We start from the raw sequence: 15747 nt of genomic DNA, 5'->3' as shown, positions 1-15747 counted from the left end.
TGCAGAAAGAAACATCCATTTGTTTTTATCTGCAGAATAATCCCTCTGCAACACATCAGGTCATTCGTATACAGGAAGGATAGTGTGGAGGAGTATTTGCTTTTACCCATAGCAGAGTGAAAACCACCATAAGTATGTGTCCCTACATATGAGGATGAACCAGTCAAGGGTTAATAGTATACTTTTCTCTGGATTGGGGCTTTCTCTTAAATCAGTCTTGTAAATAAGGGATGAATACACACAAACAGTCCCAGAAACAGCTTCAGTTTAATGACTGCAAGAAGGTCTAGAAGGAAAGACCTGGTCTGAAATTTTGGAGAACAGTTACTAGTAACCAGTAAGATAAGGCACCTTTATATGCTTTGCTGTACAGATTTTTTCTCCAATACATTATTATATGACACCGAGAAGAACTCTGCCTGTGGCAAGTTTTTTCACCCCATACAATAATCCACACGTACAGAAAGAACATCATACTCATATGAGGAGGAGAAATCCCAATATCTTCAGGATCATTTCTCCATCAGCAGCTCTCACTGCTTAACCATTTCAATAACCAAAGAGAAACTTGAGTCAGGGATAAAACTAGGAAGATGTCAGCATGGAGGAAAATAATGGAAGAAGACAAGTCAGATCAACCTAGACGTGTTTGCAGAATGGTGGTGATGGCCACAGCACTCTAGCTGTTCTTCTCTTTCCAGTCAGTTTATTCTTTACTTTTCAAATGGTCCACAGAAATATTGGCCTCCAGCATGCATGAGCCCAAATCACACGACCCGAGCATATCCTGCTTGATCAATCACGCCTATCGATAACAACAACCTGCTCTAAGTTACAGATCAGCACCAACGGAAAGTCTCTGGCAGCATCTGCTAGATGGTGTTATCCAAGACATGATGTACATTGAATTTAAAAGGTCTGGTTTGGTCCTTATTTCTTTAGGATGGCTTTTTATTTCCAGAATCGATAAAATCCCAGAGCAATTGCGAGGCAAGTGAAAACTGAAGCTGTAAATCAAAACAAAAGAATACATTGATGCCATTCATGTCATACTATATTTTCCCCTTTTTGTCCTGGTCACCAAAACATTAAATGAATTATGGGGAAGACTCTTAACTCTCAATTCAGAATTTCTGTTGAACTACTAAGGAATGTATAAAGGACATAGTAGAAGAGCACATGTTTTGCTTTTAGAAAGTTTCAAGTCTCCAGCTACAGTGAATTAGGTTGTACTGCTGATGATAATGGCAGCAGAGTCTGCACGATGGAGCTACTATGGGGGCCAGAATATGGGTTGCATATGATCCATCTCTGGGTTAAAGGATCTTGGGGAGCAGGTAATAGTAAAGATCATCACTTGAGACACAGTAAAAGTTCTCTCAGTCAATACCAGGCTAGGCAGGCCAAGAGTATGCCTGGTTTGTGAGACATTCTCTCATCTTCTAATTTCCCATATTAAGCTACCATGAAATAATAGAATGAGAATGAATGTAAAACTGTTGTAACAGTGAAAGCACCATATCCCTCCAAAGCTGTATTGCACAGTGCCATTAGCAAGGGAGAGGGGGCCAGAAGATTTTGGACAAACATTCTATGGTTGGCACATACCACAAAAGGAGGTTTGCTAGTGGGAAGAAGTGGCTCCTCCCATGTTTAGCCATAAATTACAGCCCTTTAGGTGGGATGGAGAGGAGCTGCTGTAAAGGAGCAAGGAGCTACAAAGGAGATCCAATGACAATAAAGACTGTATATGCTCATGTATAAGCCTAGACATTTTAGTCAAAAAATCGACCCAAAAAACCTGGGTAAACTTATCTGTGGGTCAATCTAAATACTGTACGTTAACTCCAATCACAATATGAAATACTGTGTAGAATGGCAAAAGGGGAGAGCTTAGTCCATCCTGGGAGAACCTAAAAGAAGCACCAACCTCCCTGTACTCTCTCTGCTGCAGTACTACTTCTGGCTTTTTTTGAATGCCTGGGTGGGAAAACAGCGGCGTGCTTTGGCACCATTTTCCTTAATTCTTTACCTCCTCTGTTGCATACCCCTAAGTTTTACCCTCAACTTATCCATGGGACATATCAAAAATCCATAATTTTGCCCCCCAAACCTGCCCTCATACATGAGGTTGACTTATAGTTGAGTATACAAGGTAACTCCATTTAGAATACAGGGAGATTTCCCCAGAGGGGAGAAGGAGGAGAATTGGAATGGGGTGGTTCAAATCCTGAGCAGTAGCACTCAGTACTGCTGTGTTGCAGCTCTTGCTTCTGAATATTTTTTCTCCTGAAACATGGATTTTAACAAAGCGATCTATACAGTACAACCCTGCTAGCTGAAGATTTACTGTGAAAATGCAGAATCCTATTGAACTGAATGACTTCTGGCAGACACATACAATAGAATTGCGCTGGAAGACCTAGAAATGCCTAGAGAGAACACCTCTCTAGGTCCTCCAGTGAGACTCTAGGGTCATTTTCGGACAAAAGCATACCATAGAATCACACTGGAGGATCTAGAAAATGCGGGAAAGTGAAATCACAGCTGCCCATCCTGTGGATGCAGGGGTCATACTCTACCTGCCAAATAACGGATGGTGTCCAGTTTATTTGATTCCATGAGAGTTTTCAGGGCAGCAATTTCAGTATCGATTTTATTGCTGACTTCAGTCACAGAACTGTTGGTGCTTGAATCCTAAGGATGGAATGCAAGCATCACTTTCTATTGAACATATGGTGAGTTGCAAACAAAAGAGTCATGGTGCTCTGTAAAATTTCCTTCACAAGCAAGGCCTGCCTTATGCAATCTCTTTACAATTCATTACGTTACATTGATATTATGCCTTTCTGTGGAGGACCTTGAACTTCCTATCATCCTCCCTACTTTATCCTTACAAACCCCCTGGTATGTAGGACAGGCAGTGAGCAAACGATTCACCTGATGAGGTCCATGGCCCAGTGGGGACTAGAAACTAGATTTCTCACATGACCCACTATTCCAGTTCTGAGCATAGATCTTTTTATTTTGCCACGCTTTTCAATATAAATTTCTGTCTTCCCATCTCTTTGTAACAATAGGTTATTCATCCTATTTTATTTGTGTAGTTTATCTAGTCTTTCCAAGCCTCCCTGGAAAATCAGCTAAATTAAATTAAATTTGTCACTAGTTTTAAATTTTAACACACTTCCCTTTTGAAAAACAAAAAAAGGTATAGGGTGAGTCTACACTGCTAAACTAATGCAGCTTGACTTTAAGTGCTGTAGCACTATCCCATGGAACCCTGGGATTTGTAGTTTTATAAGGTCTTTAGCCTTCTCTGCCAAAGCTGACCCACTGTAGAAAGGTTTATTTACTTGCTGGTGGAAAGACAGGAAGAAGGTGGCCAACTGGAACTCCTGGAGAAAGGAATTAGATAATTTCGGTGTAGCCACATGTGTGGGTCCTGGGAGAGAGCTGTGGGGGCATTTTGTAGCAGTTTTAAGCCATAAGGTGTACAAAAATTTGCCCAAAATTGACAGGGGAAGGCTCAAGGTGTGCGAATTGGGCCTCTGGACTACATGTGGTCCATGGATATCACTTTTCCCACTCTGGAGGAAGGTTAGTAACCCTTCTCTGCTTATTTAAAAGGCAGAACTAGATACTACTGTGTTGACCCTCCTCAAGATATAAGAACCTTGCATCTTTATTTTCATGTAAACATGGGAATAGTAAGACTTGGGAACGATACCAGGATTCTACACATGGCTTTGTATCTTGGTAGGTTAGTGTAGGGGCAATGTGTCATTATTTTTGTGTCCTATTTTCCCTTTATTCACATGTTGTAAAATGTTCTTGGGAATTATTCTGCAGAGAAATGTATGTAGTTATTTTGTCTGTGCAGAAGCTCATTCTTTGAGCAGAAAGCAAATTTTATGCAAAGAAAACAGTGTCTTTTGCACAGGACACACTGTTTCCTGAGCACGAAGTGTTTTCTGTACAAAAATTTGATGCATCTCTGAACAGAATAATTCCGCCCAAACACTTTTTGCAACATGGGGATACAGGAAAGATACTGCAAAGAAATATTTGCTTTCTCTCACAGCTGGGGACAAAACTATAGAAATTATTTGTCCTTGCATGTGAGGATGAACGAATCGCATCCTTTCACACACACCCTGCATCAGCTCAAACACTTACTTTTTTATAGAACTCTGTTGTGGCTTCCATGAGTTTTCTCTCTTGGTCTGTGAACTGAAGAGTAAAAAACACAGGGAACTGTAAGTCTCCAAAGAGCTGCAATAATAGCACTAGAAAGGGAGTGACAAACAACTGCTTACCATGTCTGTGACTCTGCTTCTCTCCAAGTTAATATCCAGCTTGTTTTCTGCTCGGATCTGGCCAATTTCATTCTTGAAAACACAAATAGTTTCTTCTTTTAAAAAGAACAGTTTTATACAGTCTGGTGTAGTGGTTTGAGCATTGGACTATGCCTCTGGAGACCAGGGTTTGAATCCCCTGCTCAGCCGTGGAAACTGTCGGGTGACCAGGGGCATGCCACACTCTCTCAGCCTCAGAGGAAGGCACTGGCAAACCCTTGCCATGAAAACCCCATGGCTTGCTTTGGAAGGTCGCTTAAGTTGGAAATGACTTAAAGGCACACAACAACCACTAAAACCAAAGTACATCAGGAATTACATCCCTACCAAATAAACCTATCTGTTCTACTTTCAGGCCTACCACTAAAGTGGGAAGGTACCCAGAAGATGACCTTTTGCACTTATGGCCTTCGAATCTGGCATGATCTCCCAAGACAGGTTATGCCTAGCTCTTCAATGCCTGCTTTTAGGACTGAAATACTACTCCCCCCTCAAAAAAGTTACAATAATAAGGGTATGAGACGTCAGATGTAAAATAATGTCAGACCATTATTAGTGGTTTCATGAGAATAGCCAAATTTAGTAACTTGGCTACTTGCTCAGTAATGTATTTACTGCATCAATCAATAGAGCCTATGAAACTCTGAAGAATGTCCAGGAAAGGCTGGGTAATAGGATACAGTAGGTTATTCCAAATACACTCCTGGTCACCACTGAAACCTGAGCCTTCCCCCAAACTGCAAGCCTGTGTTTTCAAGGGACAGTGTCCTGAATCAAGGGGTAGTGTCCTGAATAGAGATTCCAAGATCTGTCTTTTTATGACTGGCAAACGTTAACAATTATGGAAATGAACAGGAAAGTGTAAACAAACAGGACTTCCATTCATAGCAGAAACATTCAATAGTTGGAGTCACAACAGAGAACATGCTCTGCCACACCACTATCAAAAGAACTTTGCTAGGCTACAGTGAAACAACCAGAGTAATCCCAAGGTGAGGGGCAATCAAAGAATAGAACTTTTCCAAATTCTGCACTTTCTAATGTAGGAAAGGCAGGAACCGATTCTAAGCAGCCATGGAGTGTGCTTTAAAAAAATGGTTCAACTGATTCTTGCCCACTTACCATAAGCTGCTGTTTAACTTGATCCAGTTCAATTTTCATTTTCTACATACAGGGTGGGGGAATGGGGGAAGAGAAAGAAATATCTTGAGTAAGCTCAAGTTCGATCAAAAAAGAAAGACCAAGTAAGACGATAAGGTGTGTTTTGTGGCAGAAGCAAGATTTGAACAGAAGACGTTTTTGTTCACAACAAGCAAGAAAGCAAGGGCTCCAATAGTGATCACAATTTGAGTGTGCTAGCAGCATGAAAGAGTGTGAGAAGGTGAATGGGGAGAATTGATATCAAGAAAATACTGTGAGTGAACACCAAAGGAAATGAAATAGAAATGCCTAGAGAAGTGTTCTCTCTAGGAATCTCTAGGTCCTCTAGTGCAATCTCTGGTGAAAGTTAGCCACAGAGTCATGCTGGTGGACCTAGAGATTCCTAGAAAGAACATATTAATCAAATCTGCAAATAATCGAATCTGCAAAAGTCAAAGTCTCAAATGTGGAGGGTCGACTGTACCTCATTATCTGCTCTCAAGTTGGCAAATTCACTTTTTTCAAGAATGACCATATCTTTCCGAATGGAATCCAAATGAGCCATGAGCTGTTGCAAAGTGATTTCCTAAATAAAAACAGACAAGTTGAGATTTCTTGAAATATTCTCGTATCTTCCAGCACACAGGATCTTTTATTGTGGGAGAAGACTAGTTATTTTGGGGGGTAGGGAGGGGTGGATCTTCGCCTAAAACTATAATGCAGACGACTACCAGCATTTGTAGACTAGGCATGGGAAGGATCCCATCAACAGAAGAAAAGAGGCTTTTTTGTTCCCAAATAAAGAATCTCAGTTCCCACAGAAGCCTCCGGGAAATGTGAGTCTTCATCGATTTCACTCTTCACAGTTATAGCACTTTGATAATACAGATTGGGTCTCCCTTATCCGAAATGTGTGGGACCAGAGTGGTTAGGATTTTAGAATATTTGTATTTGCATATACATACATCATGATATATCATGATATATGGGACCCAAGTATAAACACAAAATTAATTTATGTTTCAAATAAACCTAATACACATAGCATGAAGGCAGTGGTTCTCAAACTTTTTACCCTTGTGACCCCCTTTACCTCTTTAGCAATAGCAATAGCATTTACATTTCTATACAGCTTATCAGTGAACTTGGCATTCTCTAAGCAGTTTACAGTCCGTAAGCCAACTGCCCCCAACAAGCTGGGTACTCATTTTACCAACCTATGAAAGGATATGTGGATTTTCTTTATGGTCATGTGGGACAGGGCATCAATGGAGAAACAAATTGTTACCTGCTGGGCTTGGGTTACCATATCCTTGTAGATAGTATCCAGACTGACAGTTGACAAAGCTGTTATGGCTGACACAATAGTTTCAGCCTGTTCTTTTGCAAAACCTGAAGGGTAGAGACAGATATAATATTTAACAAAGGACTTTATCCACAGAGAAGAGAAAGAATGACTCTAAATGTTATAATTAGGGGTTGTTATTAATTGCCCGCAAGTTGAATCATAGAATCATAGAACTGGAAGAGACCGTAAGGGCCATCCAGTCCAACCCCATTCTGCCATGCAGGAAATCTAAATCAAAGCATCCCCAACAGATGGCCATGAAGCCTCTGTTTAAAGACCTCCAAGGAAGGAGACTCCACTACACTCTAAGGGAGTTTCTTCCACTGTTGAATAGCCCTTACTGTCAAGACGTTCCTCCTAATGTTGAGCTGGAATCTCTTTTCCTGCAGTTTGCATCCATTGTTCCGCGTTCTAGTCTCTGGAGCAGCAGAAAACAAGCTTGCTCCCTCCTCAATATGACATTCCTTCAAATATTTAAACAGCTATCATATCACCTCTTAACCTTTTTTTCTCCAGGCTAAACATCCCCAGCTCCCTAAGCCGTTCCTCATAGGACATGGTTTCAAGACCCTTCACCATTTTAGTCGCCCTCCTTTGGACATGCTCCAGTTTCTCAATGTCCTTTTTGAATTGTGGTGCCCAGAACTGGACAAAGTATTCCAGGTGGGGCCTGACCAAAGCAGAATACAATGGCAGTATTACTTCTGTTGATCTAGACACTATACTTTTATTGATGCAACCTAAAATTGCATTGGCCTTTTTAGCTGCCGCATCGCACTGTTGACTCATGTTCAACTTGTGGTCTACTTGGACTCCTAGATCCCTTTCACACGTCGTTTCAATCAGCCAGGTGTCCCCCGTCTTATATCTGTGCATTTCATTTTTCCGCCCTAAGTGCAGTACCTTACATTTCTCTGTGTTGAATTTCATTTTGTTAGCTGTGGCCCAGTTTTCTAAGTCTGTTCAGGTCATTTTGAATCTTGATCCTGTCCTCTGGGGTATTAGCTACTCCTCCTAGTTTGGTGTCATCTGCAAATTTGATAAGTATGCTCCCAATTCTGTCATCCAAGTCATTGATAAAGATGTTGAATAGCACTGGGCCCAGGACAGAGCCCTGTGGGACCCCACTGGTCACTTCTCTTCAGGATGAAAAGGACCCATTGTTGCGCACCCTTTGGGTTCGGCCGGTCAACCAATTACAAATCCATGTAACAGTTCCCTTGTCTAGCCCACATTTTACAAGCTTGTTTGCAAGAATATCATGGGGAACTTTGTCAAAGGCCTTACTGAAATCAAGATATACTATATCCACAGCATTCCCTTCATCTAACAAGCTGGTAATTTTATCAAAAAAAGAGATCAGGTTTGTCTGGCATGACTTCTTTCTCTGAAACCCATGTTGACTTCAGCTGATGGCAAGCCTATGAATGATAGACCACTAAGTCATGTTGATACCAGCAGCCCTGCTCAGGTTTTGCAAACTCAGGGCCATGGCTTCTTTGATGGAGTATATACAGTACCTATATTTCCTCTAAGGAATTCATAACAGGAAGTGGGAAGCTGATAAGACAAAATGCAGCGGTTTTATTTCCATAACCCTTCAGGTCATTTCTGAATTATGGCAACTCTAAGATGAACCCATCATGGGGTTTTCTTGGCAAAGTTTGTTCAGAGTGTTGGAATAGTAACAAGATCTATATTTGAGTCATTATAGGGGTAATCACCATTATAGGGTTAATGGTGAGCTACTGAGAATAGAGATGATCTTCAACTACGTATGCATAGCTCTAATTAACTTTTGAGCCTTCATAAGGCTAGCTTTAGTTGTGAGTCTCTCTCTTCCTCTTTTACCATTCTTAGCCTTCTTTTCTGTTGTATTATATCTGTGTTATTTGCTTCAATATAGTTTGCATTGTCTGCTATTTCATTATCATTATCATTATCATTATTATTATTATTATTATTATTATTATTATTATTATTAACCTTTATTTATAAAGTGCTGTAAATTTACACAGCACTGTACATACAGTCTTTTTAATTAGACAGTTCCCTGCTCTCAGGCTTACAATCTAAAAAGACACCACACAAAAGGAGAAGGGAGTAGTGGTGGGGAAGGGGATGAGGTCCAGCAGTTCCTCTCTACCTCCAAGGCCTGGACCAAGGCAGATGGACTGGAGGGAGGGCTTGGCTTCATAATGGATGGTTACTCTTCATCCAGGGAGGCAAGCGACAATTATGCAATGCCTGGGAACGCTTCTCTGAACAGGATGATCTTCAACTCCATTTTGAAGCTGGTTAAAGAATAGATGGCTCTTGTTCATGGGGGAAGAAGGTTCCAGGAGTGAAGGGCAGCGAGTGAAAAGGGGCGAATCCGGGATGAGGCAGAGGAAATCCTGGGCTGGGACAGCAGACCTTGACTACCAGAGCGGAGGGCCCGAGTGGGAAGGTGAGGAGAAAGAAGGTCTGATAAGTAAGGAGGGGCCAGCCCATGGAGGGCTTTAAACGTCGACAGCAGGAGCTTATACTGAATGCAGAAAGGGAGGGGGAGCCAGTGAAGGGATGCCAGCAAAGGAGAGATATGGTCAGAGAGGTGGGCGGATGTGATAATGCATGCAGCTGAATGCTGGACAGAAATTAAAGGGCGGAGGTGGGAAAGAGGAAGCCCTGCCAGGAGGATGTTACAGTAATCAAGTCGTGAGACCACTAGGGCATGGACCAGAATCTTGGCAGTAGAGGCGGAGAGATATGGTCGGAATTTGGCAATGTTGTATAAAAAGAATCTACAAGCCTTGGCTGTGGTCTGGATCTGAGGGATACACGACAGAGAAGAATCAAAGATAAAACCAAGACTATGGGCTTGCTGGACTGGTTGAATAGAAATGTTGTCCACAGAGACAGAAAAGGAGTGTTGAAGGGTGGACTTAGGAGGAAAGACAAGAAGCTGCATCTTGGACATGTTGAGCTTCAAACGCCGATGGCGCATCCACTGCGAGACAGCTGTGAGGCAAGATGAAACTTGCTGTTCAAACCTTGGAGAAAGGTCAGGGGTGGAAAGATACAACTGGGTGTCATCGGCGTACAGATGGTAGGAAAAACCAAAAGAGCTAATGAATTTACCTAAGGACAGTGTGTAGAGAGAAAACAGAAGGGGACCCAGAACAGAGCCCTGGGGCACTCCAACAGATAAAGGAACAGAGGACGGAGTTTGACCACCAGTGACCACTGCAAAAGATCGTCCTGACAAATAAGATCTAAACTAGTCAAGAACAGAGTCTGAGAACCCAAGGTCAGAAAGTATATCAACTAGAAGACAGTGATCAACGGTGTCAAAGGCTGCAAACAGATCAAGAAGGATGAGAAAAGAGTAAAGGCCATTAGCCTTGGCCCGTAAAAGGTCATTCGAGATCTTAGTGAGAGCTGTCTCTGTGGAATGCCTTGGGCGGAAACCAGACTGAAAGGGATCGAGGATAGAGTTGGCTTCAAGAAACTCAAGACAGCGAGAATAAACAACCCGTTCCAAAACTTTAGAAAGAAAGGGAAGAAGAGAAATCGGACGATAGCTAGACAAGGAGGAGGGGTCAAGGGAAGGTTTTTTCAGAATTGGGGAAAAGAGAGCATGCTTGAAGACCGACGGGAAGGAGCCTGCAGAGAGAGAGAGATTGAAGATATGGAGAAGCGAGGGCAGAAAAGAAGGAGCGATAGAGATTAGAATAGGAGTAGGAATTGGGTCAAGAGAGCAAGTTGCAGGTTTGGAAGAGTTCAGAAGGGAAGAGAGTTCATGGAGAGAGGCAGGAGGAAACACAGAAATTTTTTTAGGCGAGGGCGACAGAAGATTATGAGCAGAAGAAGAATCAGGAGGGACTATCTCAGAGCGAATAGTGGTAATCTTAGAGATGAAATAATTAGCAAAGTCATTAGGAGAGAATGATGAAGAGACAGGAGGAGAGGGAGGTTTAAGCAAAGTGTTGAAGGTGGAGAACAAGCGCTGCGGGCACCTCTCATTGGCAGAGATGATTTGTAATAAGTTTGTTTTGCCATAGACAGGGCGCGTGAGAAGGACGAAAGAACAAATTTGTAGTGGATAAAGTCAGCCCACTGTTTTCTTACTGTGCTTGCCATTATTGCTAAGGTTTATTTCGTATCCTTTGCATAGATTGGTTTTGAATACTTTTGTTATATACATTGTTTGTTACCCTTTTAAATAAATATAGGCAAAGCTTATTTATAATACCCTTTGGTTTTTGGTTATTCCAAATCCATGGTTTAAACGCAGAGAGGGCTTGCCATTGCTTTCCTCTGAGACTGCCAAGGGTCGACCACTGGGTTTGCATGGCAGGACAGGTATTCGAATCCTGGTCTCCAGAGTCGTAGTCCAACAGTCAAACCACTCCACCATGCTGGCTTAGAACGTTTTCACATAACCCCAAAAGGTTCTTTAAAAATATGGCTGAATATTATGATATAATTCTGCCCATGTTGGGTACAGATATGATCCATACAGATATGAAATGTGGCTTCACTCCTTCTGCAGGGCAACTGGAGATGCTTAAATAAACTGATGTATTGAGTCTACTAACAGACTCTATTCCTTAACGTTGCAAAATGTGCCTTACAAAGGAAACAAGCTCTTGCAGGAATTCTGTGCCATTTTAAACCCACGGACTTTACTCACCGTTTGCCTCCAGGTCCCGCACAAGTCCATGCGTGTCAAAAGTGAGCTTTCTTTGCTCCAGCGGAGTTATCTCAACCCTTCGGACATCGTAGGACTTCACTGAGGTGGAGGCAGCAACACCTGAGAAGGTCACGGAGGTTGAGATGTTCGTTGATTTGCAAAGTGTTTAATACAGTGTGATAAGGAAATAAGTAAAAAGAAGGCGACAGTGTGATCCTATTCCACTTTTTATTTCATGCTCTGTTCAGTGGGCATTGAGTATATCCAAATAAGTGTAATATAAAGGTTGTGTGGCAGTGTTAATAATTAAAATAATGAATGAATGAATGATTTAAATTAGTTTAAACTAAATTGTTTGTTTAATTAATTGAAATAATTAGTACAGTGAGCCCTTGGTATCTGCTGTGGCTTGGTTCCAGGATACCAAAATCCATGGCATAGTAAAATGGTGTACCTTATATAAAATGGCAAAATCAAGGTGTCCTTTTTTGAGTTTATATATATTTTTGGAATATTTTGAAGCTGTGGAGGTTTGAATCCATAGATTTTTAAAAATGTGGCTATGGAGGACTGATTGTATACAGTCAACCCTCCATATCCACGGTTCCTTTATCCATGCATTCAATCATCCACGGCTTGTAAATATTCCAAAAAGATATACATTCCAAATAGCGTACCTTGGTTTTGCTATTTTATATAAGGGGCACCATTTTACCATGTCTTTGTAGTCAATGGGACTTGAGGAGCCACAGATTTTAGTATCCTGGAACCAAACCCCAGCAAATACCAAGGGCTCAATTTATATCTCCCGCAATGGGATTCAAGGCGGGCTACACCAATATAAAAAGACGGAACAATCTAAAAAGACAGAAGTAAAAACGTCAATTACAAAAATAATTAAACATTATTAATGTCCAAACACACAGTTAAAACCAGTAAAACTGTAAAAAAGCATATACAATACAAGTACAATTCAACCACTAAATGCCTGCCTGAATAAAAAATGTCTTCAGTGCCTGCGGAAAGTGATTAGAAAGTGATTTGACACCACTTTAACTGCCTGGGCTCCATCCTACGCAATCCTGGGATCTGTAGTTTTGGGAGGGTGCCAGCGCGAAAAAGGTTAAAGATTTTTGTGAAACTACAAATCCCAGGACTCCATAGGATGGAGGCATCTATACTGTAGGAATAATGCAATTTGGCACCTCTTTAACTGTCAGGGCTCCATCCTCCACAATCCTGGGATGTCTACTTTTGAGAGGGCACCAGCAGCCTTTGGCAGAGAAGGCTGCAGACCTTGTAAAAACTACAAATCCCAGGAGGACTGTATAGGTCAGGATGGGGGGCACCTACACTGGAAGAACAATGCATTTTTTTTACCTCAGTTGAACTGCTAGGGCTGCATCCTTTTGGGATTTGTAGTTTTGGGAGGTCATCTGAAGACGTTGCAAAAAAGGTACTACAAATCCCAGGATCCCATAGGCTGGAGCTGCAGCACTTAAAGTGGTGTCAAAGTGCATTAAATCTACAGTGCAAGCATCCTCCCTCCCCCTCCAAAGGAGGCTAGGAGAATAAATGAACCACTATTTTCAATGGGAGGCTTCCTGGGTTCTGGGTTCAAATCTCTCTCACCTCTCAGACACGTAGAAAGGCTGTTGTTTTCCCGGACCAAGAGCCTCAGCCCCAAAGCATTTAATTTCCACATCCTTCCCAGTTGCTTCTTGTTGCAAAAGACACTAGCAGCACTCACTTCCGGTTTGGAACCCAAGAGGCTCCTGGGAAGTGTAGTTCGTTCTGGGCAGGAGGACACTCCTCACTTCCTGCCTGCCTCAAAGCATTGCGGGACATGTAGTCGACGTACAAAAATGTCCTCCATTTTGACCAGTATTAAGAAGCATGGTGGATTTACATTAAAACTCTTGCTTGGTCATGTCCTGCATTGTTCTCCCTTGACTGTCCTAAAATGGAGGACATTTTGGACTGAAGGCTGAAACAACCCCATCTGCTCATTATATGTAATACACAAATAGTATCAGAGATGATAATATAATAGATATAGTATTATTATTTTAAATAATACTAACTCTCTTCCTCCTTGTCCTCCTATTTCTGAAAAAGTATTCCAAAATAGTGACATAATAACGCGAGACATAAGAAGTAAGTGGAGTAGAAGGATGTGTAAACAACAACAACAACAACAACATTTCTTATCTCCTTCGATCCACGGATTTAGAAATGAGAAATCAACAGTGCGCTGCGTCAATCCAAACACAATAATTAAAAGGTGCAACATGGGCTGTGTCCGCACTTCAGAAATAATCCACTTTGACACTAATATCCCCAAGTGGAGCTTGGAGAAGTTACTTTTTTTGGACTAAACACCCAGAATCCTCAGACATTTGTAGTTACGTCAGCAACTTTTTTTTTTGAAACTGTGTAAAAGCTGTGTATTTTGAAGATTATTTGAGAGGGACAGTGCCATAATTTGTACCATCAGAGGGCAGCAATCTACAATGGGACATGCTATTTGTATGCAGAAACACCAGAGCAATATGAGAGACTGAATATTTGTTGGTCATCCTCCTGATTCATTTTCTTTGTTTAGATTGTGGTCAGCAACGGTGCTGTGAGTGGGGGGCAATTTTCAACCCCACAGCACCAGAGAAGGATATAGGATGTATTTTAGGCAACTAGAAGAGACCTTTGGGTGACCAGAAGTCTCTTCTAGTTTTCTTTTTCTTTTCTTTTTAACCATTTTTAATTGGAAGGTGTGTTGTTGTTGTTCTTAGCTGCCCTCGAGTCAACTTCGAGTCATGGTGACCCTGTGGATGAGACATCTCCAAGAATCCCTGTGTCCTCCACTGCTTTTCTTAGGTCTTGTAGATGACCTTATATAAGGTACATCTTGAAGATGTACCTTATATATTCAACTATAAGCTGACCTCACGTATAAGTTGAGGTCAAGTTTTGGGACCCAAATTATGGATTTTGCCATGATCCGTGGATAGGTCAAGGGTAAAACTTGGAGGCCCCATTGAGTCACACATGATTTATCCCATCTTTTCCCTGACGGAATACATATGACGGATCTTATCGCATTCTCTTGTGGCTGGACTTTTGCAGCCTGTATGAAACCCAAGACTTATGCCTTGGCTTTTCAAAGACGGGAAAATCCCATCCTTGAAAAGCCATTGGATAACATGGGTTGCCATAAGTTGGAAACAACATGAAGGCACAACAAGAACAATATTAAAGAGAAGTTGATTGGCAAAAAATTATCAGTTTATAAATTCATAAAATTATTTTGCAATCTAAAGCAGTGCATTGGTAATCTACATTTAAACAACTCTGTCACTAAAAGTATGAATCACACAATACTCAAGAAACAGATTGGAAAGAGGAAAAACATGTGGCTTCAGTTGTTTCAGTCCAAATGTTTTATACCAAAACCAGATGCAGGACTGAAACAAATTGAATTACACGGGTTTTTTTTTTTTGCTCCTTCCAAGGACTTTAGCCTAATCTATTTCTTGAGTAGTGTGTGATTTATACTTTTAGTGATATATTTATTTAAAGATAGACTATGATTGTATTGTTTTAGATTGTGCAGTGTGTGTGTGTGTGTGTGTGTGTGTATCCCAACTTTTGTTGGTCAACTTCTCTTGCTATAAATTAGATTACACTACCCCTTTTCTTCTTCTTTAGTAGCTGTTTCAATTGGGTTCTGTCCATGAAATGGAGGGGGAATGCTGACCCGTCAGCACATTTGAATTCTTGGGCCAGCATATATATGGAGTGGTGCTCCTTTGTAAATTAAGGTCCCAAGCCATTTAGAGTTTTGTATGTCTTTACTGTAAGTGGGGCACAACTTGAAGGCACACAACAACAACAACATTATGAACATCTTGAATTCTGACTGGAAACGTCTTGGCAGTGGGTGCAATTTCTTGAAAACTTGTTTTTGTATAATGCTCCATTCAGCATTCCAGCTGCTGTATTTTGCTGCAGTTTCTGACTTGTCCTCAAGGGCAGCCCTACATAGAACACATTGCAGTAGCCTAATCAGGAAGTTACCAATGCATGGACTACTGTCACTAAGGCCTGTTACAGACAGCCAAAATAAAGCTGCTTCGAGTCACAGTGGAGATATGGTGTTTCAATGATGCATGCGTCCTAAGAGTCCAGAACTCACACCAAAGCCATGCTCCAGCCCTAAGAACTGGAGC

The 15747-nt window shown here is 41.4% G+C and overlaps 1 protein-coding gene across 1 annotated transcript; it reads right to left on the bottom strand.

Moving 5' to 3' along the window:
- Positions 1 to 256: 256 nt before the first annotated feature.
- CCDC90B (coiled-coil domain containing 90B) lies at positions 257 to 13263 on the bottom strand. The gene is made up of 9 exons (XM_089508273.1): positions 13154 to 13263; positions 11522 to 11641; positions 6787 to 6890; positions 5983 to 6084; positions 5481 to 5522; positions 4320 to 4391; positions 4180 to 4233; positions 2583 to 2697; positions 257 to 1007 (listed from the first exon to the last, which is right to left on the bottom strand). Exons 1-9 carry the CDS (start codon positions 13224 to 13226, stop codon positions 952 to 954), a joined length of 738 nt encoding a protein of 245 aa, XP_089364399.1. The 5' UTR covers positions 13227 to 13263; the 3' UTR covers positions 257 to 951.
- Positions 13264 to 15747: the final 2484 nt, after the last annotated feature.

This window comes from Sceloporus occidentalis, unplaced genomic scaffold, assembly GCF_023333645.1.
Source record: "Sceloporus occidentalis isolate IW3139 unplaced genomic scaffold, rSceOcc1.0.p SCAF_2, whole genome shotgun sequence".
NCBI classification, from domain to species: Eukaryota; Metazoa; Chordata; class Lepidosauria; order Squamata; family Phrynosomatidae; genus Sceloporus; species Sceloporus occidentalis.
The sequence above is the reverse complement of the archived record's forward strand: the minus strand, read 5'-3'. Positions and strand labels throughout refer to the sequence as shown.